Source organism: Schistocerca nitens, chromosome 1, assembly GCF_023898315.1.
Source record: "Schistocerca nitens isolate TAMUIC-IGC-003100 chromosome 1, iqSchNite1.1, whole genome shotgun sequence".
NCBI lineage: Eukaryota > Metazoa > Arthropoda > Insecta > Orthoptera > Acrididae > Schistocerca > Schistocerca nitens.
The window spans coordinates 1,099,818,162-1,099,844,483 of NC_064614.1; the positions used below are offsets into that span (position 1 = coordinate 1,099,818,162).

At 44.2% G+C, this 26,322-nt stretch overlaps 1 protein-coding gene across 1 annotated transcript in view; it reads left to right on the top strand.

The window, feature by feature from the left end:
- Window positions 1-26,322, top strand: part of LOC126230929 (uncharacterized) — a 344,514-nt gene that overhangs the window by 46,817 nt on the left and 271,375 nt on the right. Inside the window, exons 4-5 of the mRNA XM_049942408.1 lie at window positions 9,117-9,245; window positions 14,675-14,874. Coding sequence (XP_049798365.1) covers window positions 9,117-9,245; window positions 14,675-14,874 — 329 coding nt within the window. The remainder of the gene's footprint in view (window positions 1-9,116; window positions 9,246-14,674; window positions 14,875-26,322) is intronic.

A 26,322-nucleotide genomic window follows, 5' to 3' on the forward strand; every position in this document is an offset into this window, starting at 1 on the left:
TCTATAACGATGTACTGTCTGAAGAATTTGCTTAAGTGTTGTATTAGTCACTAATAAGGCTACTAAGTGGTGAAAAGGTTAGAAGCTTGCTTTATATAATCATATGTAGAACTGAACATTTCACAAAACGAAAAAATCTAGTGTCCTGTGAAAAAAGAATATCGATAGTGACAGTCGGAATCAGCAAGTTTTTACAAATACTTGGGTGCAATAATTTGTAGCGATGTGAAACGGAACGATGACAGATGTTCAGCGGTAGGCAAGGCAGAGGGCAGACATCAGTTCAGTTGTACGATACTGAGGAACTGCAGTCAGTCTACGAAGAAGATTGCTTGGAAACCATTGGTGCGATTCATGCCTGAATATTTCTCACGTGTGGTATCCATAACGGAAAGGACTAACAGGAGATGTTGAACGTCTACATCTACATCTACATGGATACTCTGCAATTCACATTTAAGTGCCCGGCAGAGGGTTCATCGAACCACCTTCACAATTCTCTATTGTTCGAATCTCGTATAGCGCACGGAAAGAACGAATACCTATATCTTTCCCTAAGAGCTCTGATTTCCCTTACTTTATCATGGTGATCTTTTATACCTATGTAGGTCGGTGTCAACAAGATATTTCGCATTCGGAGGAGAAAGCTGATGATTGGAATTTCGTGAGAAGATTCCGCCGCAACGAAAAACGCCTTTGCTTTACTGATATCAACCCCAAATCGTGTATCATTTCAGTGACACTCTCTCCCCTATTTCGCCATAATACAAACATGCTGCCCTTCCTTGAACTTTTTCGATGTACTCCGTCAATCCTATCTGGTAAGGGTCCCACACCGTTTATGAGTATTGTAAAAGAGGACGGACAATCGTGGTGTAGGCAGACTCCTTAAGAGATCTGTTACATTTTCTAAGTATCCTGCCAATGGTTGATTAGCCTTGTCCACATTTTCTATGTGTTTCTTCCAATTTAACTTGTCCGTGATTGTAATTCCTAGGTATTTAGCTGAATTTACGGCCTTTAGATTTGACTGATTTATCGTGTAACCGAAGTTTAACGGATGCCTTCTAGCAGTCATGTGGATGACTTACACTTTTCGTTATTTAGGGTCCATTCCCAATTTTCACACCATACAGATATCTTTTCTAACCCGTCTTGCGATTTGTTTTGATGTTCTGAAGACTTTATTAGTCGATAAACGACAGCATCATCTGCAGACAACCTAAGACGGCTGCTCAGATTGACTCTCAGATCATTTATATAGATAAGGAACAGCAAAGGGCCTGTAACACTACCTTGGGGGACGCCAGAAATCACTTAGGTTTTACTCGATAATTTTCTGCCAATTACTACGAACTGTGACCTCTCCGACAGGAAATCACGAATCCATTCACATAACTGCTATAAGCGGCTTGTGTGGTACAGCGTCAAAAGCCTTCCGGAAGTCCATAAATACGGAATCGTTCTGAAATATGTTTCACAAGACCGATGTTTTCTAAATCCATGTTGACTGTGTGTCAATAGACCGGTTTCTACGAGGTAATTCACAATCTTCAAACACAATATACACTCCTGGAAATTGAAATAAGAACACCGTGAATTCATTGTCCCAGGAAGGGGAAACTTTATTGACACATTCCTGGGGTCAGATACATCACATGATCACACTGACAGAACCACAGGCACATACACACAGGCAACAGAGCATGCACAATGTCGGCACTAGTACAGTGTATATCCACCTTTCGCAGCAATGCAGGCTGCTATTCTCCCATGGAGACGATCGTAGAGATGCTGGATGTAGTCCTGTGGAACGGCTTGCCATGCCATTTCCACCTGGCGCCTCAGTTGGACCAGCGTTCGTGCTGGACGTGCAGACCGCGTGAGACGACGCTTCATCCAGTCCCAAACATGCTCAATGGGGGACAGATCCGCAGATCTTGCTGGCCAGGGTAGTTGACTTACACCTTCTAGAGCACGTTGGGTGGCACGGGATACATGCGGACGTGCATTGTCCTGTTGGAACAGCACGTTCCCTTGCCGGTCTAGGAATGGTAGAACGATGGGTTCGATGACGGTTTGGATGTACCGTGCACTATTCAGTGTCCCCTCGACGATCACCAGTGGTGTACGGCCAGTGTAGGAGATCGCTCCCCACACCATGATGCCGGGTGTTGGCCCTGTGTGCCTCGGTCGTATGCAGTCCTGATTGTGGCGCTCACCTGCACGGCGCCAAACACGCATACGACCATCATTGGCACCAAGGCAGAAGCGACTCTCATCGCTGAAGACGACACGTCTCCATTCGTCCCTCCATTCACGCCTGTCGCGACACCACTGGAGGCGGGCTGCACGATGTTGGGGCGTCAGCGGAAGACGGCCTAACGGTGTGCGGGACCGTAGCCCAGCTTCATGGAGACGGTTGCGAATGGTGCTCGCCGATACCCCAGGAGCAACAGTGTCCCTAATTTGCTGGGAAGTGGCGGTGCGGTCCCCTACGGCACTGCGTAGGATCCTACGGTCTTGGCGTGCATCCGTGCATCGCTGCGGTCCGGTCCCAGGCCGACGGGCACGTGCACCTTCCGCCGACCACTGGCGACAACATCGATGTACTGTGGAGACCTCACGCCCCACGTGTTGAGCAATTCGGCGGTACGTCCACCCGGCCTCCCGCATGCCCACTATACGCCCTCGCTCAAAGTCCGTCAACTGCACATACGGTTCACGTCCACGCTGTCGCGGCATGCTACCAGTGTTAAAGACTGCGATGGAGCTCCGTATGCCACGGCAAACTGGCTGACACTGACGGCAGCGGTGCACAAATGCTGCGCAGCTAGCGCCATTCGACGGCCAACACCGCGGTTCCTGGTGTGTCCGCTGTGCCGTGCGTGTGATCATTGCTTGTACAGCCCTCTCGCAGTGTCCGGAGCAAGTATGGTGGGTCTGACACACCGGTGTCAATGTGTTCTTTTTTCCATTTCCAGGAGTGTATGTTCCAAATACTGCTGTATATCGTCGTTAATAATATCGGCCTGTAATTTAGTGGGTTACGCCTACTACCGTTCTTGAATATTGGTGTGACCTGTGTAGCTTTCCAGTGTTTGGGCACGGATCTTTCGTCGAGCAAACGGTTGTATATGATTGTTATGTATGGAGCTATTGACTCAGCATACTCTGAAAGGAACCTTGTTGGTATACAGTCTGGACCAGAAGATTTGCTTTTATTAATTTAGGTTGCTTACTACTCCAAGGATATCACTCCTACGTTACTCATGTGGGCAACTGTTCTTGATTAGAATTCTGGAATATTCACTTCGTATTCTTTTGTGAAGGCATTTCGGAAGGCTGTGTTTAGTAATTCTGCTTCGGAAGCACTGTCTTCGATAGTATCTCCATTGCTATCACCCAGAGAAGGCATTGATTGTGTTTTGCCGCTAGCATATTTTACGTACGCGCAGAATCTCTTTGGATTTTCTACCAGGTTTCGAGAGAAAGTTTCGTTGTGGAAACTATTACAAGCATCTCGCATTGACGTCCACGCTACATTTGGAGCTTCTGTAAAAGGTCGTCAATCTTGGGGATTTTACGTATGTTTAAATTTGGCATGATTGTTTCGTTGTTTCTACAACAGTGTTCTGACCCGTTTTGTGTACCAGGAGGATCAGCTGCATCGTTTGGTCTACACTTGTATTGTTAATTTGGAAGGAGTGGAGATTGTCTCTCAAGAAGGCGACAAGTGAGTTCTTAATCTGCTTTTTTTGAATTAATATATTTTTAGTTTATTTTGGGATGATTTGGGGTTTACAGTATTCAGTCTCGTTACGACAACCCTGTGTTCACTGATCCCTGTATCCATTTTGATGCTCGATATTAACTCAGGATTATTTGTTGCCCAGAGGTCAAGTGTGTTTTCACAGCCGTTTACTATTCGCTTGGGCTCATGAAGTAACTGCTTGAAATAATTGTCAGAGAATGTCTTTAGCACAATTTCGGATGATGTTTTATGTGTACACAAATAAGGGCAGCGGGAATAGTAACATATTTCCTTGACTCATTGGAGCCCAGAAATTTGAAGATAGGCACTCATTATCCTGCGAAAGACCTCTTACAAAGTTTCAGGAACCAGAATTAAGAAAAGAATTGAAGTACAATGAAGGCTTTCACGACTGGATGTTTCAGCTGCTGAGAATTCTTCCGGGTTGTGTGGCCGTGATCCATGGAACTCTTCTGTCCCTGACGTTTCGTCCAAAGCTACGTTGGACATCTTCTGAGGTGCTCCTGGTTGTGCTAAGTCTTGCCAGCAACACTCAGCACAACCAGGGATAGAAGAGTTCCATGGACCACGGCCATACAACCCGGAAGAATTCTCAGCAGCTGAAAGAAATGAAAAACCCATTACAAACGTTCTATGCATAGATATCGTAGCATCCGGGAAGACTAGATCAAAGTAATTATAGCACGCACAGATGTACATGTAGTTGTGAATATTCATTTGGTCGCTATCCGTACAGAAATGGAACTGGGAGAAAGATAATACGTGGCACTATGGAAAGTACTTTCTGCCATGAACTTCACAGTGGCTTACAGAGTTTGGATGTACAGGGGAGTGCTTTGGTACTGGTTTTGACATCTTTCATACGTCAATGAGCCTCTTCGACACAACCATTACACATTACAAACACAACCACTGCGTATGTCCTTGTCACATTCAAATGAATGAATATTTACATACAGTTTATGTTGTTAAATAAGCTCGCCGGGACTAACAAAAAATGGTTCAAATGGCTCTGAGCACTATGGGACTCAACTGCTGAGGTCATTAGTCCCCTAGAACTTAGAACTAGTTAAACCTAACTAACCTAAGGACATCACAAACATCCATGCCCGAGGCAGGATTCGAACCTGCGACCGTAGCGGTCTTGCGGTTCCAGACTGCAGCGCCTTTAACCGCACGGCCACTTCGGCCGGGACTAACACTATTCGCTCCCATTCAAAGACCACACTGGTTGCTTTGGACTGGTGTAGATGCTATAGGACTCCGACCAGGGGGTCCAGTGAATCTCCCTCTCCCCACCGCCCAGACGTCTATACACGTCATGGCAGTCAGTTTTGTCAGATCGTCGCAGCAAGATGTGTCGATTTTTAGATGTGACAGATTGGCAGAAAGGAGATATCGCATTTGTAACTGCCCGTGACTACACCGTAAATGAAGTTGCAGATTTTTGGTGTATTAATTCGGGCTGTCCAACGTGTCCACAAGTATGGTGTACCTCACGCGGATGCATAACGCAGCGTAAGAACTGGGGTCAGAGACTTCTTGACAACGAGAAGACAAACCTGACAGAAATCTCTGCTGTCGGTGAATGTAGGCCTATTTCAACCAGGTTTCAAGCAATATTGCGAAGGAAAAAGCATGCAGTTAAGATTTCGAGACAGGTACCTCTCAGAGTGTCATTGCTCACTGCGGCAGACAAATGGTCCAAATATTACCATGGTACAGTTGAAAGGGACACCAACTATTGCGGTTGCATCCGCAAGTGGAATAGTTGAAATAGGAAGCACCACCAGTTAAAGAAGATATGACCCATGAGGCTCGAAAGTAATAACGTTCTTCATGTACCGTAGGTTGACAGTGACAAAATTATTATGTCACTTCTGCATAAATTTTCTAATGATACTAGAGGAAGACAGATGTTTCACTATACCTGTGCGACAATTTTCATAAGTACATTGATGTGAAACTGAAAGATCAAGTACTCATTCGCCCACAAATTCAAATGGTTCTGAGCACTATGGGACTTAACACCTGAGGTCATCAGTCCCCTAGAACTTCGAATTACTTAAACCTAACCTAAGGACAGCATACACATCCATGCCCGAGGCAGGATTCGAACCTGCGACCGTAGCAGTCGCACAGTTCCAAACTGAAGCGCCTAGAACCGCTCGGCCACCCCGGCTGGCCGCCCACAAGTAATGAATATCATTGCTGGCAACCACTTCCAAGAATTATTGTGTGATGCTGAAAGTATGCACAGCCAACTTCCTTGTGGATTATAAATCTACTGACTAAGTGAATGCTGCGCATAAGTGTAGTATTGCGCACAGACAGATGGGTTGCAAAATAACTAAAATATTTATGACAAACCTTTTGTAATGTGACGATTTTGATTCACTAAAGTATTTATTACAAACCTTGAATACTGTGCTGATTTTTATTAACATGACAAACTTGGCGTAAGGTCCAACGTAAAATGTACACGTTCCGCGACAAAATATTTTTTTTAGGACCTGAAGATGACAGCAAAGTCTGTCGAAAGCAGTTGCCTTAAAGAAAGGAATACTTATGCGGTCAAGGCTGTTTAATGTTTTCAGCAAGTAAAACAGAATGCTCCTTCAGTGTTCTGAAAACGAGAAAATTCAAGTAAAGGAACCTGTAGTGAGCATGGGACATCAGGTGGTCGGTGAATAACGTACGTAATACCCTAGTCAGTAGCGCCCAAAATTCACGAGATTAGAATGAGTGTTGTGTTTTGCTTGTAGCAGGAAAACAGTACATTTCCGAACATAAGTTCCTATGCTAAACCCTAATCGTCTTGATCCCCACTACAGGTCCTGAACGTCCGTAAAAGGAGTTTTGTTACACCCTGTATAAATGGTTGATGTCGTACATATGAAGAACATTAACTAGCTGCACGAAAGACAAATGGTTTGTATTTCGAATCAGCATGTCGATGAAAAGCTCTCGCGTTTGCATACAGATGGCAAAGTTAAACAATCGCGACGTTTTGAAGAGTGTCATAGTCATAATCTTCCGCTGAAGTTCTACGCCAGAAGATGGTAAGTATGACACTCTTCGAAAAGTAACAGTGCCCTAACGCCACCACCTGGCTGCAAACCCGCGAGCTTTTCATCAACAGTAAACGTTGGGAGAGTCTAAACACACACATCAGTCAGTGAGCCGTGTTGCGGATCGCGCTGGTGCCATTGGTAGGTTGGCATCGTGTAATATGGATAGTGGCGTCTCGTTTTCTTCTTGTGTTTACTGGCGCCACTATGTTTGCTAGAGTTGTCTGTCCACGAGTGGCAGCAACAGCGGTTATCGATATCTAGCACGGTGGTACTATCTTTGAAGAAACGTCACGTGTTTTCCGGGAAGGGAGTGTGTCGGGAGTTCGGTTGGGATGGAGCAGCAGTGAGGTCTGACAGCGGGAGGAGATGCCGGGACTGCTGGCGGCACGCAGGCACTGCCAGATCGAGGGGCTGTAGTTGCGAGGGCCACAACCTCGTTCTCCACCGGACCCATGACGTTTGAGTTAACCCAGTAGTGAAAACTCCACTACTTTGAGATCAGGCCATTTGTTCGCTGAGACGAAGATCAATGAGTGGAGTATTTGGAGTTGGTGAGATTAATTAGCCATCCTCCACCTTTTATTATTAATCATTGAGTTCCTTGTGTTATTGATGTCCAACCAATGATATTTTTCTGCCTAGTGGCCCCTAACGCCACACTTACCTGCAGTGGAGGTTAGCGTATTTTTGCGGCAGTGTATCTTTCCCCGCCTTGCCGCTGATATCCAGTAGGGCGTGTACTTCGACAGCCTCCTTGGTCGTGGTTTGGGTATTTTGTTTCTTTTGGACTACTTTGATCGGAGTGGGTTTTTCTGCTTCTGGGTGTTCTAAACACCGGATTCAGAAGACGCAGTGCTGTCCGCTGGTGCCGCCTTGCCTGGGTTATTCCATCGTTGTGTTGGTTATCAGATGTTAGGTAGATGTTGCAAGAGTGTTGGTCTGCGTTTAAACTGCCACTAGTTTGAGTTGCCATCCCGTTAAGTGAATACAACTCTTCGCTGCCTGTCTCATCGTTTACGAAGCTGAGCGACATTCCCAGGTCGATCCTTGGAGCACTGTCTGAAGCCCACTTCTCTCTTGATTTGGTCAGATTGTGATGATTGTCAAAAAAATGGTTCAAATGGCTCTGAGCACTATGGGACTCAACTGCTATGGTCATCAGTCCCCTAGAACTTAGAACTACTTAAACCTAACTAACCTAAGGACATCACACACATCCATGCCCGAGGCAGGATTCGAACCCGCGACCGTAGCAGTCGCACGGTTCCGGACTGCGCGCCTAGAACCGCGAGACCACCGCGGCCGGCTGATGATTGTCAATAAGGCCTTCAGCTGTGAATGCAATTTGTCTTAAGAAATTTTTATTAGATATTGTCTCTTAATATGATTGTCCTTTTTTATAATAGTTTAGGAAGAATTTACTATCTAGGCCTTCAGCCGTCAAATTGTTTTTTGAGTTATTACTATTGGGGCCTTCAGCCAACAAATAATTTCTGGCCAATAACGCCTTCAGCCATGAATGAAATTTGTCTAAGGAATTTTTAATTAGATATTGTCTTAACAGTCAAATTTGATAATTTTTCCTTATTGTCAACCTTATATGCAATTGATTCCAAATAAAGTGTACGTGACTTAAAAAAACTGGGCAACCAATGGTAGCTGAGTGAGGCCCCGTCCACACCGAAATCTGCCTTTCCCTAAGTACCACGTCCCAGTCAGTATGTTTCGGTTGTCTTAGATACGGTGCTGAATGCCAACATACACACGGGAAAATGTTTTTTGTATATCGCCGTAACTGATATTTTGTCAGTTGATTTATTTTTGATTGACTTGTATCTTAGTGAAACTGCAGTTGTCTGTGCTGAATAGCTGAGCGTTCTACTCCCATTTATAAAGAAACAGTGAGGTATGTTGGAAGACCATCTAGGCGAGTGGTTTCCAACCTTGCGGTAATTACCCCATGAGGGGCAAACTGAAATTTGCCGAGGGTAAAAACTTAAACAATTCTACAGTTTACTTAGGTGTTAAAGTTGGTATAAAGTGGGCACGGGATGGCCAACAGACGGCAAGGGGTGGGGTGGGGGCCGAATTAGTAGCTAATGTCTAATTGCACTCAAGGGTAACGAAGGAAGTATGGGAACCGCTGACCTGGGGGTACAGATTATTTTATGACGCTTTGCAACGACTAGTCTGTTATTAACAAAATCGATGTCGAAAAAGCACAAATAGAAAACAAGATTCCGTGCTATTCCATATCCACCTTCCAGGCGAATCTGTTCAACGGAGAGTCGGCCTGGGAGTGGAACAACGACCGGCAGCAGTACTACCTCCACCAGTTCCACAAAGCGCAGCCGGATCTCAACTACAACAACACCGAAGTCGTCGAAGGGATGAAGGTAGGTTCTGATTACTCTTTTATAGCAGGCACTGCAGACCAGTAAGAGATGAGAGCTTCAGACTCTACTTACATTTCATGTAAAAACAACCAAAGAAAGCTATTTAATAAAATAAAACGAGACCCGCAAGGTCTGATACGTGATAAAAAGGGGAAACTGAGCTAAATTTTATGCAGAGCGTGGAAATTATTTGGGTGTCATTACAGTATAGACCTTCTAGGCGATCTCGTTTGACCCATACAACAGATATTCAAAACAATTTCAGGACATGAGTGAAGTAGACTCAGTACAGAGATGAGATTCATCACCAGATGCACTGATGAGTATCGGAGGAAGACATAACTGTCATTTGATTACATGTGGCTTGTTAAATGGAAACGACCGCACCGGTAGTAGAAATATTCACTCGAAGCCATTCAAGGCTAGTGGAAACTTGGAATTTTCAATGACATGCAAGTCACTGTGAGGTTGCTCAGACGGACAGCACTTCCTGTTAAGGGTATATGTTCAAGTCCTGGTCCGGTAAACAGTTTTAACTTGTCACGTACGTAGTGTCTCAAACATTTAAGAGTCAAAATGGTGGAGATGGCAGAGAATTTTATACTGATTAAGTTGAGATGAGGAATTAATTAGAGCAATATAACATTTAGTTTTTATCAATACAAATAACTGAATAAATGATAGAAATAGCTATTCAAAGGAACGACCATTTATTAGATTACATGCTGTACAGCTGTAAATAAGATTTTGACGCGCTCTCTTAGCCGTAAGTGCTGTGTGTTGAAAAACTGGACAGGCACCACCGGTCCTAAACTACTTCCTCTCCAATTTCCGCTGGAGTTCCAACTTCGTGGAAAAGAATTCATTGGAGTGAGAGCCAACGATCGTACTGGAAATGGCATGGGATCTCAACTTCTTATACATTAATGAGTATATTTGTTATTCATTTGCCCACGCACATTTATACAGCAGTGGTATTTTGCGCGTCATTTTGAAACCACATCTTCTGGCGGCACCAAAGAGCACAGCCTCCACCAGCTGCGGCAGTGTGCCTGAGATGAACATCAGACAATGTGCACCAGTCACTAGGTTCGGCAGCCAATAAGGAGTTATTACCGGACCTTGTACAGTTCCAGCCATCAAGGTGGTACAGAACCGTTGCCAGTGATGTGAGACGAGAGTGGCGTACGGATTATCATCGATTCAGACATGACACTCTCTGCAACCACGTCATGCTGTTTCTGCAGTGCAGCAATGCTCTGGATAGTCCATACCAGAACTGAACTCTAAGTTCATAATCGCTTGACCTCAATGGTTGCACACATTGTTTATGACGCGGTTGCAATTGCTGCTCCACCAGTAGAATCCATAGTGCATTTTCCGAAGTGTGTATTTCACGAACAAGTAGACGTATTTTTGTTGATCAACCTTCTCCCACACATCGCGACTCGATGATCTCAAAGTCTGTACAACAACTCATCACTTGTCAAGAATCTTGGCCTTTGCGACTCCATCTGCCCAATTTATTGTAAGTTTCACTTTCTGGCGATACTCTTTGCCTTAAGTATGACATCTGTTGCGAAAATTTTCTCTATACATTCTTCCGGTTTTGCTATTACTATATATTTCTGCACCACACATTTCTGTAGCGAATAATCCTTTACCTACAACAGACACCTGTTGTAGACAGTAGTTAATTCCACAGTGGATACTGCAGAGAGGATTGTGTAGTATTTTTGAACATTGTGCCATCAAACGCGGTACTGCTGGGTGACGTTTGTGATTAAACAGAACGATTGATCCAATTGAAAGCATTGTATCGGACATAGAATGGAATATGCAAAAGATATAAAAAGTTGTGTTGTGGGTTGGCAGGAGAGCCAACACCGGGTTATTAGAGGAAGCCGAAAGGCACGCGTTTTATCTCCCGCAGGCTGGCGTGAGGTCTAGAACAGGTCAAGGAAATTAGAATTTAGAAAAACGGACGTAGCTGGTGGAATACTTAACTTTAATCCATTAATGACGAGCGTCGCTCTTGACTGTACATTATTCACAATATCAATAGTAACTGAACATGGCGCCTTGCTAGGTCGTAGCAAATGACGTAGCTGAAGGCTATGCTAACTATCGTCTCGGCAAATGAGAGCGTATTTTGTCAGTGAACCATCGCTACAAAAGTCGGTTGTACAACTGGGCGAGTGCTAGGAAGTCTCTCTAGACCTGCCGTGTGGCGGCACTCGGTCTGCAATCACTGATACTGGCGACACGCGGGTCCGACGTGTACTAACGCACCGCGGCCGATTTGAAGGCTACCACCTAGCAAGTGTGGTGTCTGGCGGTGACACCACAAGTTATATGCAAGCTGTTCCAGGAGGAGGCCGTACACGTTAAAAGAATGTATATATGTATATCTGGCAACGGCCTTGACGCAACGGTAACATCGGTTCTCATTAGATCACCAAAGTTATGCGCTGTTGAGCTTGGCTAGCACTGACAACGGCTGGGAGAGCGTTGTGCTGACCACATGCCCTACATACCCGCATAAAAAAAAAAGGTTCAAATGGCTCTGAGCACTATGCGACTTAACTTCTGCGGTCATCAGTCCCCTAGAACTTAGAACTACTTAAACCTAACTAACCTAAGGACATCACACACATCCATGCCCGAGGCAGGATTCGAACCTGCGACCGTAGCGGTCGCGCGGTTCCAGATTGTAGCGCCTAGAAGCGCTCGGCCACTCCGGCCGGCCATACCCGCATCCAAGATGCCAATAGACTGTGGCTTCTTTAACGAATGGAACCTTACCAGAATAAAACAGCTTCGAACTTCTGATTACTTTACAGATGACGTGATTTGTTAAATATTTGACGTGAAGCCTGTGACCGAGGAAAAGTTTAGAGGAGGTTTGAAATTATGTTTTTACGTTTGTTGGAAGTCGCTAAGTTATGTCATCACCAACTACAAGATGAGGACAGTTTGGGTAATTTGCTCTCCGTTTTAAGAAAACCTAGTTTTTCACGCATCTAAGTGGCTGTGACTTCAGATTTCCTTAATTGTGTGTCGTACAATGATAGAATTTTGCAGGTGTGAGTGGATACCGTCCACAAAATGTGTTGCGAATAGATTTAGTAATAAAGACGTAGACTTCATACCTCACGCTACCCCAGCCCTGATTCTGCTTCTTATAATGTTGCAGTTTAAATTGACATGCTTTTCTTAACCAAGCATTTTATGGAAATACTTTGGTATGTGTTGCCCTAGTGTTATGTGTTCAGTTGTTTCTCTTACTTCGTTAAATATTTTTCTTTTTGCAATTGGACTAGCCCCGCTGTGTTCTCTCTTTCCGTATCTTATGGCGGTGCATAAGACATTGAAAGCGATCATATCGTAACCTTCCCGTATAAATAAAAATATTAAAAATAATGATGTATAATCTCCCCGAACAGAAAATTAAAAAAAATAAATTTGGATAATTAAATTCTGACGCAGTAAAGGAAACAAAAGAAAAGTTCGGAGTAGGTATTAAAATTCATGGAGAAGAAGTAAAAACTTTGAGGTTTGCCGATGACATTGTAATTCTGTCAGAGACAGCAAAGGACTTGGAAGAGCAGTTGAACGGAATGGACAATGTCTTGAAAGGAGGATATAAGATGAACATCAACAAAAGCAAAACGAGGATAATGGAATGTAGTCAAATTAAGTCGGGTGATGCTGAGGGAATTAGATTAGGAAATGAGACACTTAAAGTAGTAAAGGAGTTTTGCTATTTAGGGAGTAAAATAACCGATGATGGTCGAAGTAGAGAGGATATAAAATGTAGACTGGCAGTGGCAAGGAAAGCGTTTCTCAAGGAGAGAAATTTGTTAACATCGAGTATAGATTTAGGTGTCAGGAAGTCGTTTCTGAAAGTATTTGTATGGAGTGTAGCCATGTATGGAAGTGAGACATGGACGATAACTAGTTTGGACAAGAAGAGAATAGAAGCTTTCGAAATGTGGTGCTACAGAAGAATGCTGAAGATAAGGTGGGTAGATCACGTAACTAATGAGGAGGTATTGAATAGGATTGGGGAGAAGAGAAGTTTGTGGCACAACTTGACTAAAAGAAGGGATCGGTTGGTAGGACATGTTTTGAGGCATCAAGGGATCACAACTTTAGCATTGGAGGGCAGCGTGGAGGGTAAAAATCGTAGAGGGAGACCAAGAGATCAATACACTAAGCAGATTCAGAAGGATGTAGGTTGCAGTAGGTACTGGGAGATGAAGAAGCTTGCACAGGATAGAGTAGCATGGAGAGCTGCATCAAACCAGTCTCAGGACTGAAGACCACAACAACAACAACAAATTCTGACGTATGAAAACTGATAAATCTTAAATTTTGACGTAAGCAGCGCTACGCCATGGCCCTGTGAAATCAATCTGGATCTGTCCGTGAGAAAAACTGAAAAAATTCTTACCTCGTGATGGTGTCGCCGAATAACGTTGTCTATATATCTGCTCGTAAATGGCACAGCTTAGTGCAATGCTGGCCTATCCACTAATACTCGATAACATTTGCCTGAGATCTGAATTACCAGAAAAACTGACTTAGTGACACAGCTGCACAGCTCGTCGTCTGATTACTAAAGAGCGCATGACTATGATCTAACAAAAATTCTGGAATATTTTAATTTAGATAAATGACTGGATCGGGACTCGGAATGACTTAAGGGGAAATTATACCTTTATAGCTGACTGGGAAAAATAATTATGTTGTGAAAATTTTTTACGTTATTGATAAAGATCTGCAATCCATTACACGGGAAAATTGAATATATAACAAATCTGGGTCAACTGGTGCTGACGAAACACATATGAAAAGATTGAAACAAATTCATATTAACATCTCAGACAAGTGACTTAAGTACGCGCATGCCAATAAAAATAATAAAATTTACCTTACAATAGATAGCTGACTTAATTACACTGTTTATTTTTCATTAAATTAACAATTATTCATTTGTTCATCATCATCTTATTCCATGGTATCATTTAGCTCTGCGGCTGATCACGATTATTATTCAGTTCCGTATAATAAAATTTTACAATTTGTTCTGCACTACTAACTATGCACTACTAACTATAAACTGTGCTGTACCAGCGATAGACTACAACTACACTGTAGCAGCGAGCGACTGCAACTGCAGTAGAGACTGCTCTCACCTGCGACTCTACTGCCGCTCTCTTTTAGAGGGGCAAAGATATTTTATGTCTCAGGCAGCGACTGTGAATTGTCGTTCTAGCAAGTGAGCAATACATCGAGATTACATTTGCTCCAGCAGGGTGGTGAACTCCTTACACTATATTAATAAAAATACCCTGTGACTGAGACAGAAAATTTTTATGTCATGTTTGCTGTTCATATACTAATGAGTTGATTGTGTTCGGCAGGATTTCATGCGGTTCTGGCTGGAGAAAGGCGTGGACGGGTTTCGCATGGATGCAGTGCCGCACCTGTTCGAAGACGGTCTGTTCCGAGACGAGGAAGAAGTGGACGGAGGCCTGACCTCTAGGTACACCAAACACCAGGACGGCACGTACGACATGGTGCGGCAGTGGAGGGAGGTGGTCGAGGCGTTCGGCACCGACAAGTGAGTGGCTGGTTCCAAGCGATGCCATGAGACTTAGCGGAGGTACTTCTCTTTCTGAGGTTATAGCAATACCTCCACTAACAGTTAATTAGTTAAAAAATTAGCACGTCGCGCACTCAAAGTATGATCTTTTTATTGCGCAACTAAAAGGTCTTTAATGTGGCAGGTATTGCTACATCAATTGAATCTCGCTCTGGCTTTGGCTCGTAATTAAACATGATGTCTAGATAGCATGACTATCGCTGTTGGTGCGAAAGGCATTCGGATGTTAATTAGGCCGACTTGAAGCACTTACGAAGACAATCTTTCAGGATTAATTTGATGATTTATGTTTTTCCTTGCAATGTGCTTCATACTTTTTTAAACAATGGTCACTTGAAAATACACTCCTGGAAATGGAAAAAAGAACACATTGACACCGGTGTGTCAGACCCACCATACTTGCTCCGGACACTGCGAGAGGGCTGTACAAGCAATGATCACACGCACGGCACAGCGGACACACCAGGAACCGCGGTGTTGGCCGTCGAATAGCGCTAGCTGCGCAGCATTTGTGCACCGCCGCCGTCAGTGTCAGCCAGTTTGCCGTGGCATACGGAGCTCCATCGCAGTCTTTAACACTGGTAGCATGCCGCGACAGCGTGGACGTGAACCGTATGTGCAGTTGACGGACTTTGACCGAGGGCGTATAGTGGGCATGCGGGAGGCCGGGTGGACGTACCGCCGAATTGCTCAACACGTGGGGCGTGAGGTCTCCACAGTACATCGATGTTGTCGCCAGTGGTCGGCGGAAGGTGCACGTGCCCGTCGACCTGGGACGGGACCGCAGCGACGCACGGATGCACGCCAAGACTGTAGGATCCTACGCAGTGCCGTAGGGGACCGCACCGCCACTTCCCAGCAAGTTAGGGACACTGTTGCTCCTGGGGTATCGGCGAGGACCATTCGCAACCGTCTCCATGAAGCTGGGCTACGGTCCCGCACACCGTTAGGCCGTCTTCCGCTCACGCCCCAACATCGTGCAGCCCGCCTCCAGTGGTGTCGCGACAGGCGTGAATGGAGGGACGAATGGAGACGTGTCGTCTTCAGCGATGAGAGTCGCTTCTGCCTTGGTGCAAATGATGGTCGTATGCGTGTTTGGCGCCGTGCAGGTGAGCGCCACAATCAGGACTGCATACGACCGAGGCACACAGGGCCAACACCCGGCATCATGGTTTGGGGAGCGATCTCCTACGCTGGCCGTACACCACTGGTGATCGTCGAGGGGACACTGAATAGTGCACGGTACATCCAAACCGTCATCGAACCCATCGTTCTACCATTACTAGACCGGCAAGGTAACTTGCTGTTCCAACAGGACAATGCACGTCCGCATGTATCCCGTGCCACCCAACGTGCTCTAGAAGGTGTAAGTCAACTACCCTGGCCAGCAAGATCTCCGGATCTGTCGCCCATTGAGCATGTTTGGGACTGGATGAAGCGTCGTCTCACGCGGTCTGCACGTCCAGCACGAACGCTGGTCCAACTGAGGCGCCAGGTGGAAATGGCATGGCAAGCCGTTCCACAGGACTACATCCAGCATCTCTACGATCGTCTCCATGGGAGAATAGCAGCCAGCATTGCTGCGAAAGGTGGATATACACTGTACTAGTGCCGACATTGTGCATGCTCTGTTGCCTGTGTCTATGTGCCTGTGGTTCTGTCAGTGTGATCATGTGATGTATCTGACCCCAGGAATGTGTCAATAAAGTTTCCCCTTCCTGGGACAATGAATTCACGGTGTTCTTATTTCAATTTCCAGGAGTGTAATTCTTGACACTCACTTTTCACAAAAATTCACATTTATTAAACTCTTTATACTTTCGCGTGTTCAAAACACTTCATCATACAATTTCGCAGCCCTTACTGCTCTTAATAAAACTCACAACATTTTTCATTGTTGACAACTCAGACTCATCTTTTCACTTCCAACACAAAGACTGTTCATATTCAACACAAAAACTTGACTACCCTGTATCTCAAAATATCGACGTACATACATATAAAAATGAAACAAAATTTGAATTGAGTCAAAAATATGAGACATTACGTAGAAAAATATTCGTTAATCTACGGTATCGAAAAATAGGGTTGGCGGATGGTAATGGTTTCGCAAATAAAGAGCCATTACAAGGTGAAAGGCTGATTTACTAATTTACATATTCTTATCTGAAAGCTGCCCTCTTTTATATCTGAAGAAGGTGGCGCAATACACTAAATATTCTCTACATTCTGGAACCTTTTACTGTCTTAACTTTAATAACGAAATACTAATGACAGCATTTATACAATATAACTTAACAGTATGTGGGTACAGTCACGAATTATTAACTGAAGATAGGAATAACTAGTAGACCCCGATGTCGAGATGGATCAGTTTGGGCCCCGGAGAAATGTAGGAACATGCGAGGCAGTCCTGACCTACACTTATAGCATTTGTATAATTAGACAAAGCGTTAGACAGTGTTGACTGGAAACTCTCTTTGACATTCTGACGGTAGCAGGGATTTTACAAGTAGGTAAAGGTTATTTACAGCTTGTACAGAAACAAGACCTCAGTTCAGGACGTACTGAAGTTTAAGGACATCAAAGGGAATCAGTAACTGAGAAGGGAATAAGAGAGCGTTGTAGATTGTACTTGGTGTTTTTTAGTGTATAGATTGATAAAGGTGTGAAAAAAACCAAGAGCAAATTTCGAAAGGGAAATAAAATATTTGGCGAAGAAATAAAAAACGTAATTTTCTCAGACTCGGCGAAATGACGAAGGAAAGCAGTTGAACTGTATGGATAGTATCTTCTAAAGGGTTTTTTAGATGTACGAGGCGTGTTTTTTTTAAAGTAAGTACCGTTTTGAAATTAAAAACAAGACGTGCTAACATATCTCAATAATTTTATTTTTACATGAAAGCCTGTATCTTAATCTACTTTTCTACATAATTTCCTTCAATATTGAGGCACTAGTCATAAAGTTGTACCAGTTTTTGAATACACTCCTCATAGAAGTCTGCCGCCTGACTTGTTAACCACTGCATCACCACTGTTTTGACTTCGTCATCGTCTTGAAGACGCTGACCGCCCAGGTGTTTCCTAAAGTGCAGGAACAGATGGTAGTCACTGGGCGCAAGATCGGGGCTGTACGGAGGATGATCTAGAGTTTCCCATCGAAAAGATGTGATGAGATCTTTGGTCTGATTCGCCACATGCGGACGGGTATTGTCTTGAAGCAAAACGATACCCTTGCTCAACTTCAAATGGCTCTGAGCACTATGGGATTCAACTGCTGTGGTCATTAGTCCCCTAGAACTTAGAACTACTTAAACCTAACTAACCTAAGGACATCACACACATCCATGCCCGAGGCAGGATTCGAACCTGCGACCGTAGCAGTCGCACGGTTCCGGACTGCGCGCCTAGAACCGCGAGACCACCGCGGCCGGCTTGCTCAACTTCCATGGACTGTTGCTTTGATTTTGGTGTGACGTACGCCACCCATGTTTCATCGCCCGTAACAATTTGGCTTAAGGAATCATCATCGTTGTTATGGTACCGCTCAAGGAAAGTCAATTCACTGTCTATACGTTTGGTTTTGTGCACATCCGTCAAAATTTTTGGTACCCAAATTGCGCACAATTTTCGGTAATTCAAGTGCTCGGTCACAGTGCCATACAAAACACTACGAGAAACATTAGGAAAGTCATCCCGCAAGGAGAAAATCGTAGAGCGTCTGCTTTCTCTGATCTTATTGTCCACTTCCTGCACCAAACTTTCATTAACGACCGAAGGACGCCTACTCCGTTGTTCAGTTCATCATGCACATTTGTGCGGCCATCTTTAAATGCTCTCACCCACTTTCTTACCATTCCATCACTCATAATGTTTTCTCCGTAAACTGCACAGATCTCACGATGAATATAGATCGCTTTTAGGCCTTTAGCACTAAGAAATCTTATAACAGCCCGTACTTCACAGTCAGCGGGACTCACGATTATCGGAGGCATCTTAAACACTCAGTACACAACGTAAACAAGGATGAATCAGACTGTAATGACGTCAGTGCGTAGATTAAGGTAAAGGCTTTCATGTAAAAATAAAATTATTGAAATATCTTAGCACGTCTTTTATTAATTTCAAAACGGTGCTTACTTAAAAAACACGCTTCGTATATAAACAAAAGTGAAACAAGATTAGTGGCATACAGTCGAATTGAAGCAGACGATGTCAAGAGAATTATAGACAGTCGAGTCACATTAATTTGACGACTGATGATGTTTGACGTCAAGGTTCAATAACCACTGACACCTAGCAGGTGGCAGCACTAGCAGTGGAGGGTATATAGAGCGTGTGGGGAGGAGGTATAACGCTGTGCAATTGTTTTCGCAATACGGAAACTTAACGATTTATCTGACGTCCAAAAGAGCAGCATCATTGGCTTTCGAGCCAAGCATGGAAGCATTTCTGAAACTGGTAAGTTTATAAACTCCACGGCAAAATGGCGCTTTTCAAAACCGGCACCGTGGCAACTATGGCGAACCGCGGGCTATGGATAACAGGGGTGAACACCGGCTGCGGAGATGTGTTCGAGCGAACAGACGTGCAACTGTTGAGTAAATGAGGGTTCAGATGAACCAACGAGCTACCAACAATGTCTTCTCAACTACCGTTCAACAAACGTCGATGCGCATGGACTTCCGCAGTGGGCGTCTGGTTCTTGCACTCATGGTGAATGCTTTTCGTCAACGACGGAGACTGGAATCTGCAGGCCAGTACCGCAACTGGACATTCTTTTCAAATGAATCACGTTTTATGCTCCGTCGGACAGATGGTCATTTGCATGTACGTGAGACGTCTGAAAGCAAACAGTCTGCAACAATCGCTGGAAGGGACCAGGCCGGAGGAGGGAGCGTTGTGGTCTGGGGATGTTTTCGTGGCGTTTCCAGAATTAAGGCACAATGGATGAACACAAGTAAGCATTTATCCTTGGGGTCATGTCAGTTTGTTTTTCCTCGGCACAACGGCATCTACAAGCAACGTGTCACACATCTCGCAGTGTACGTGGGTGGTTCAGGGAGCGTACCAGGGTGAGTTTATCGTACTTCCCTGGTCACCAGATTCCCCGGATTTAAACCCAATGCAGAGTCTGCGGACCACCGCGATCGAGCTGTTCGCGGCGTGCATCGTCAACCGAGAAACCTAGCCCAGCTGACCAGAGCACTGGAGTCGGCAAGGCTCCACAATACAGACGGTAGCCTTCAGAACCTCACTGACTCTCTTCCTGTACGTCTCGCAGCACTCTGCCCTGCAAACGGTGATTATGCATGGTTTTGACGGTCATATTAATGATGAGACAATGTATTAGAAAATGAAACATTAAAAGTTGTAGGTGAATTTTCACAAGTTGCGACATGGTCGCGAATTGAACAGTGACCCAAAAGCAGAATAAATTTCGTTTACTTCACGTTTATAGTCACAAATTTTTATGTCATGAGACTAACGGTTTCGGTTTATAATGCCATCTCCAGACCTGTTTTATAAAAACATGCCCTAGTATTCTGGATCCCTAGTAGCATCGTCAAATGCTAAACACAAAATCAGCGCCAGCATAGTCAAACCTATATAACCTGCTGACAAAATGACTCTTGGTTATATTATTATTTATATAGGTTTGACGATACTGGCGCTGATTTTGTTTTCAGCATTTGTCATACCAGTATGGCTTCAGCATCTTAAGAAATGTTTTTATAAAACAGCTCTGAAGATGGTCATTATAGACCGAAACCAGTAGTCTGATAACATAAAAAATTGGGACCATAGACGTGAAGTAAATGAAATATACTGTAGACGAATTTTGTCTCTTGGACAGTAAAAGAAGTGATGATTGCTAGAGTAGAGAGGAAGTAAAGTATAGAATGGCTTTAGCAATATGATCGTTTCTGAAACGGAGAAAACTATTGACATCGAATAAAAATTTAAATATTAGGAAGTTTTTTATCTGAATTGTAGCTTTGTACGGAAATGTAAGGTGGTAAATAAAGAGTTAACACACGTAGAGAGTAGAAGCCTTTATCAGATGCTACAGTGGAGTGCTGAAGATTAGGTAGGTGGACTGAAGACCACGAAAGCAAATAGTAGAGAACGAAAAGGTAGATAATTAGAATGAGTTAAAATGAAACGTAAATAACGAAACAAAAACAAAAATGAATATGGTAAGCTAATTTTAAAATTTTCATGTATGTGTGCTTTGTTTGAAATTCTTCGATTTGTGCACAATAAAGAATCCCGTCCGCTCACCCAAATTCAGGTTTCAAGAATCTCTACAAATCATGCAAGGCGATCGTCTGGATGGTTCCTTTGAAAGGTCACAGCTCATTTTCTTCCCCATCCATCCCCAATCCGAGGCCGGCCGGGGTGGCCGAGTGGTTCTAGGAGCTACAGTCTGGAACCGCGCGACCGCTATGGTCGCAGGTTCCAATCCTGCCTCGGGCATGGATGTGTGTGATGTCCTTAAATTAGTTAGGTTTAAGTAGTTCTAAGTTCTAGGGACTGATGACCTCAGAAGTTAAGTCCCATAGTGCTCAGACCCATTTTGAGCCAGCACAACACTATTCAGGTTTAATAAATAATCATATTTATTTCACATTTAATTTTATGATTATAATCAAATTAAGGGAAGGCAGAAAGGTGGAAGGAGTATATAGAGGGTTTATACAAGGGCGATGTACTTGAGGACAATATTATGGAAATGGAAGAGGATGTAGATGAAGATGAAATGGGAGATAAGATACTGCGTGAAGAGTTTGACAGAGCACTGAAAGACCTGAGTCGAAACAAGGCCCCGGGAGTAGACAACATTCCATTAGAACTACTGATGGCCTTGGGAGAGCCAGTCATGACAAAACTCTATCATCTGGTGAGCAAGATGTATGAGACAGGTGAAATACCCATTGACTTCAAGAATAATATAATAATTCCAATCCCAACGAAAGCAGGTGTTGACAGATGTGAAAATTACCGAACTATCAGTTTAATAAGTCACAGCTGCAAAATACTAACGCGAATTCTTTACAGACGAATGGAAAAACTGGTAGAAGCGGACCTCGGGGAAGATCAGTTTGGATTCCGTAGAAATGTTGGAACACGTGAGGCAATACTAACCTTACGACTTATCTTAGAAGAAAGATTAAGAAAAGGCAAACCTACGTTTCTAGCATTTGTAGACTTAGAGAAAGCTTTTGACAACGTTAACTGGAATACTCTCTTTCAAATTCTGACGGTGGCAGGGGTAAAATACAAGAAGCGAAAGGCTATTTACAATTTGTACAGAAACCAGATGGCAGTTATAAGAGTCGAGGGGCATGAAAGGGAAGCAGTGGTTGGGAAAGGAGTGAGACAGGGTTGTAGCCTCTCCCCGATGTTATTCAATCTGTATATTGAGCAAGCAGTAAAGGAAACAAAAGAAAAATTCGGAGTAGGTATTAAAATTCATGGAGAAGAAGTAAAAACTTTGAGGTTCGCCGATGACATTGTAATTCTGTCAGAGACAGCAAAGGACTTGGAAGAGCAGTTGAACGGAATGGACAGTGTCTTGAAAGGAGGATATAAGATGAACATCAACAAAAGCAAAACGAGGATAATGGAATGTAGTCGAATTAAATCGGGTGATGCTGAGGGGATTAGATTAGGAAATGAGACACTTAAAGTAGTAAAGGAGTTTTGCTATTTAGGGAGTAAAATAACTGATGATGGTCGAAGTAGAGAGGATATAAAATGTAGACTGGCAACGGCAAGGAAATCGTTTCTGAAGAAGAGAAATTTGTTAACATCGAGTATAGATTTAAGTGTCAGGAAGTCGTTTCTGAAAGTATTTGTATGGAGTGTAGCCATGTATGGATGTGAAACATGGACGATAACTAGTTTGGACAAGAAGAGAATAGAAGCTTTCGAAATGTGGTGCTACAGAAGAATGCTGAAGATAAGGTGGGTAGATCACGTAACTAATGAGGAGGTATTGAATAGGATTGGGGAGAAGAGAAGTTTGTGGCACAACTTGACTAGAAGAAGGGATCGGTTGGTAGGACATGTTGACGCATCAAGGGATCAGAAATTTAGCATTGGAGGGCAGCGTGGAGGGTAAAAATCGTAGAGGGAGACCAAGAGATCAATACACTAAGCAGATTCAGAAGGATGTAGGTTGCAGTAGGTACTGGGAGATGAAGAAGCTTGCAGAGGATAGTGTAGCATGGAGAGCTGCATCAAACCAGTCTCAGGACCGAGGACCACAACAACAACAACAATCAAATTAACCACAATTGTTGCGACAATTGCGTTATTTTAGCTACCTCTTGACGTATTGTTTCGACATGTGCCGTAAATAGTCATCCATCTTCGAGGGAAACGACTAGGTACCCGAAAACAATGCTAGGCGTAATTTGGGTATTATCTGGATTAAGAGGTGGACTCCGGTTAAAGGAAAGCTCGCACTTAAACAACATTTACTGTAAGTGGTTAAATTCAGAGCTGTTGTTGACTAATTTGTTACTCGTGCACCAGCTACGAAGTTTGGAAGCTGGGAGACGAGGTACTGGCGGAAGTAAAGCTGTGAGGACGGGGCGTGAGTCGTGCCTGGGTAGCCCAGATGGTAGAGCATTTTCCCGCGAAAGGCAAAGGTCCCGACTTCGAGTCTCGGTCCGGCACACAGTTTTAATCTGCGAGGAAGTTTCAGTTTTATTGTTGTTCCACGTCTATGGTCCTGTTCGGATACCCTGTCATCAAGGCTACTGGCTGCTCGAAACATTCTCCACGCAGAGACGCAGTGCTGCGAGGTAGTAGACAGAGGTGACAAAAATCACGGGATAGTGATATGCACAGGTACCGAAGGTGGTAGCATCGCGTTCACAAGGTATAAAATGGCGGTGCATTATGATTTGTCATTTGTACTCAGGTGATTATGGTCGCACAGAGGATTGGCAGACTTTGAACGCGGAACGGTAATAGGAGCGAGAAGCATGGGACATTCCTTTTCGGAAATCGTTAGGAAATTCAATATTGCGCCGGCCGTTGTGGCCGTGGGGTTCTAGGCGCTTCAGTCTGAAACCGCGTGACCGCTACGGTCGCAGGTTCGAATCCTGTCTCGGTTATGGATGTGTGTGATGTCCTTAGGTTAGTTAGGTTCTATGTTCTAGGGGACTGATGACCACAGATGTTAAGTCCCATATCGCTCAGAGCCAATTCAATATTGCGCGATCCACAGTGTTAAGAGTGTGCCGAGAATACAAAATTCCAGGCATTGCCTCTCACCATGGGCAACACGGTGGCCGATGGCCTTCACTTAACGTCCAACAGCAGCGGCATTTGCGTAGAGTTGTCAGTGCTAACAGACGAGCAACACCGCGTTAAGTAACAGCAGAAATCAGTGTGGGACGTACGAGAACGCATCAGCTATGAAAGTGCGGCAAAATGTGGGGTTAATGGGCTATGGCAGCAGACGACTGATGCGAGTGCCTTTGCTAATAGCACGGCATCACCTGCAGCGGCTTTCCTGAGCTCGTGACCATGTGTGCTGGACCCTAGACGACCGGAAAACCACGGTCTGGTCATATGAGTCCCAATTTCAGTTGGTAAAAGCTGATGGTTGGGTTCGAGTGTGGCACAGACCGCTGGAAGCCATGGAGCTACGTTAGCAACATGGCAATGTGCAGGCTGGTGGTGGCTCCGCAACGCTGTCTCTACGTGGAATGGATTGGGTCCTCTGCTTCAACTGAACCTAATGTTGACTGGAAGTGGCTACGTTCGGCTACTTGGAGACTGAAATGATAATTAAATGGACACCCTAGCTGCAAACGGGCGTTGATGTACTTCATTGGGGACATGTTGAAAATGTGTGCGCACTACGAATGTAGTGGTGTGGACATGTTGGGAATGTGGATCTCACGGGGAGCGAGCAAGGGATAAGTCCCTGCAGACGCACTATCCTCTGTGCCCCCGGTGGATCAGATGGATAGAGCGTCTGCCATGTAAGCAGGAGATCCCGGGTTCGAGTCCCGGTCGGGGCACACATTTTCAACATGTCCCCAATGAAGTACATCAACGCCTGTTTGCAGCTAGGGTGTCCATTTAATTACCATTTCATTTCTAGCAAAGCTGCATGGTCATCCACGGTAACTGTTCTTTCGGGAACAGATACTACCGTCATATATAGTTAAAATATGGCTTCCCGGCCATTGACCTTCTTGTGCGAACGCACACGCTGTGCACGAACTCGTACGGGACTTGGTAGATTAATCTGCCACGAGTAATGAGTATGATGGGCAAACATCTATTAGGCGCACTACGAATGTAGTGGTGTGTACATGTTGGGAATGTGGATCTCACGGGGAGCGAGCAAGGGATAAGTCCCTGCAGACGTACTATCCTCTGTGCCCGCGGTGGGTCAGATGGATAGAGCGTCTGCCATGTAAGCAGGAGATCCCGGGTTCGAGTCCCGGTCGGGGCACACATTTTCAACATGTCCCCAATGAAGTACATCAACGCCTGTTTGCAGATAGGATGTCCATTTAATTATCATTTCATTTCTAGCAAAGCTGCATGGTCATCCACGGTAACTGTTCTTTCGGGAACAGATACTACCGTCATATATACTTGGAGACTATTTGCAGGCACTCATGGACTTCACGTTCCCAAACAACTATAGAAATAAATTTGTAAATTTCCTTTACTTTACGTCTATGGCCACCAAGGTTTTGTCCACAGATTACCGGTTTCGGTCTGTAATGACCATCTTCAGATCTGCAGCAAAAATGTGGAAATAAACATAAATACTCTCACAGATTGTCTACAGCTTAAAAACAATAATGCACCATAATGAAAAGTAATACTGACATATGTGTATGTATATTTGCACACTAAGTATGAAGAGGCATAACTGTGTTTTATAAAGACAATTGCATATATATGTCAGAGTACTTTTCATTATGGTTCATTTATTGTTTTAAAGCTGCAGATAATCTGCGAGTGTATTTATGTTTTTCCCACATTTTTGCTGCAGATCTGAAGATGGTCATTATAGACCGAAACCGGTAATCTGCGAACAAAAACGTGGTGACCATAGACGTAAGTTAGGGGAAATTTATTCTATATACGGGTCACTGTTTTACTCGCAACACTGTCGCAGCTTGTGGAACAATAGATATTTTATGGATGATAATGCACCATGGTACCGGGTCATATTTGCTCGTGATTGGTTTGAAGAACATTCTGGGCAGTTAGAGCAAATGATTGGGCCACACATATAGCCCGAAATCAATCTCATCGAACATTTATTGGACATAATCGAGGGGTGAGTTCGTGTACGAAACCGTGCACCGACTACACTTTCGGAATTATGGACGGGAATAGAGGCAGCATGGGTCAGTA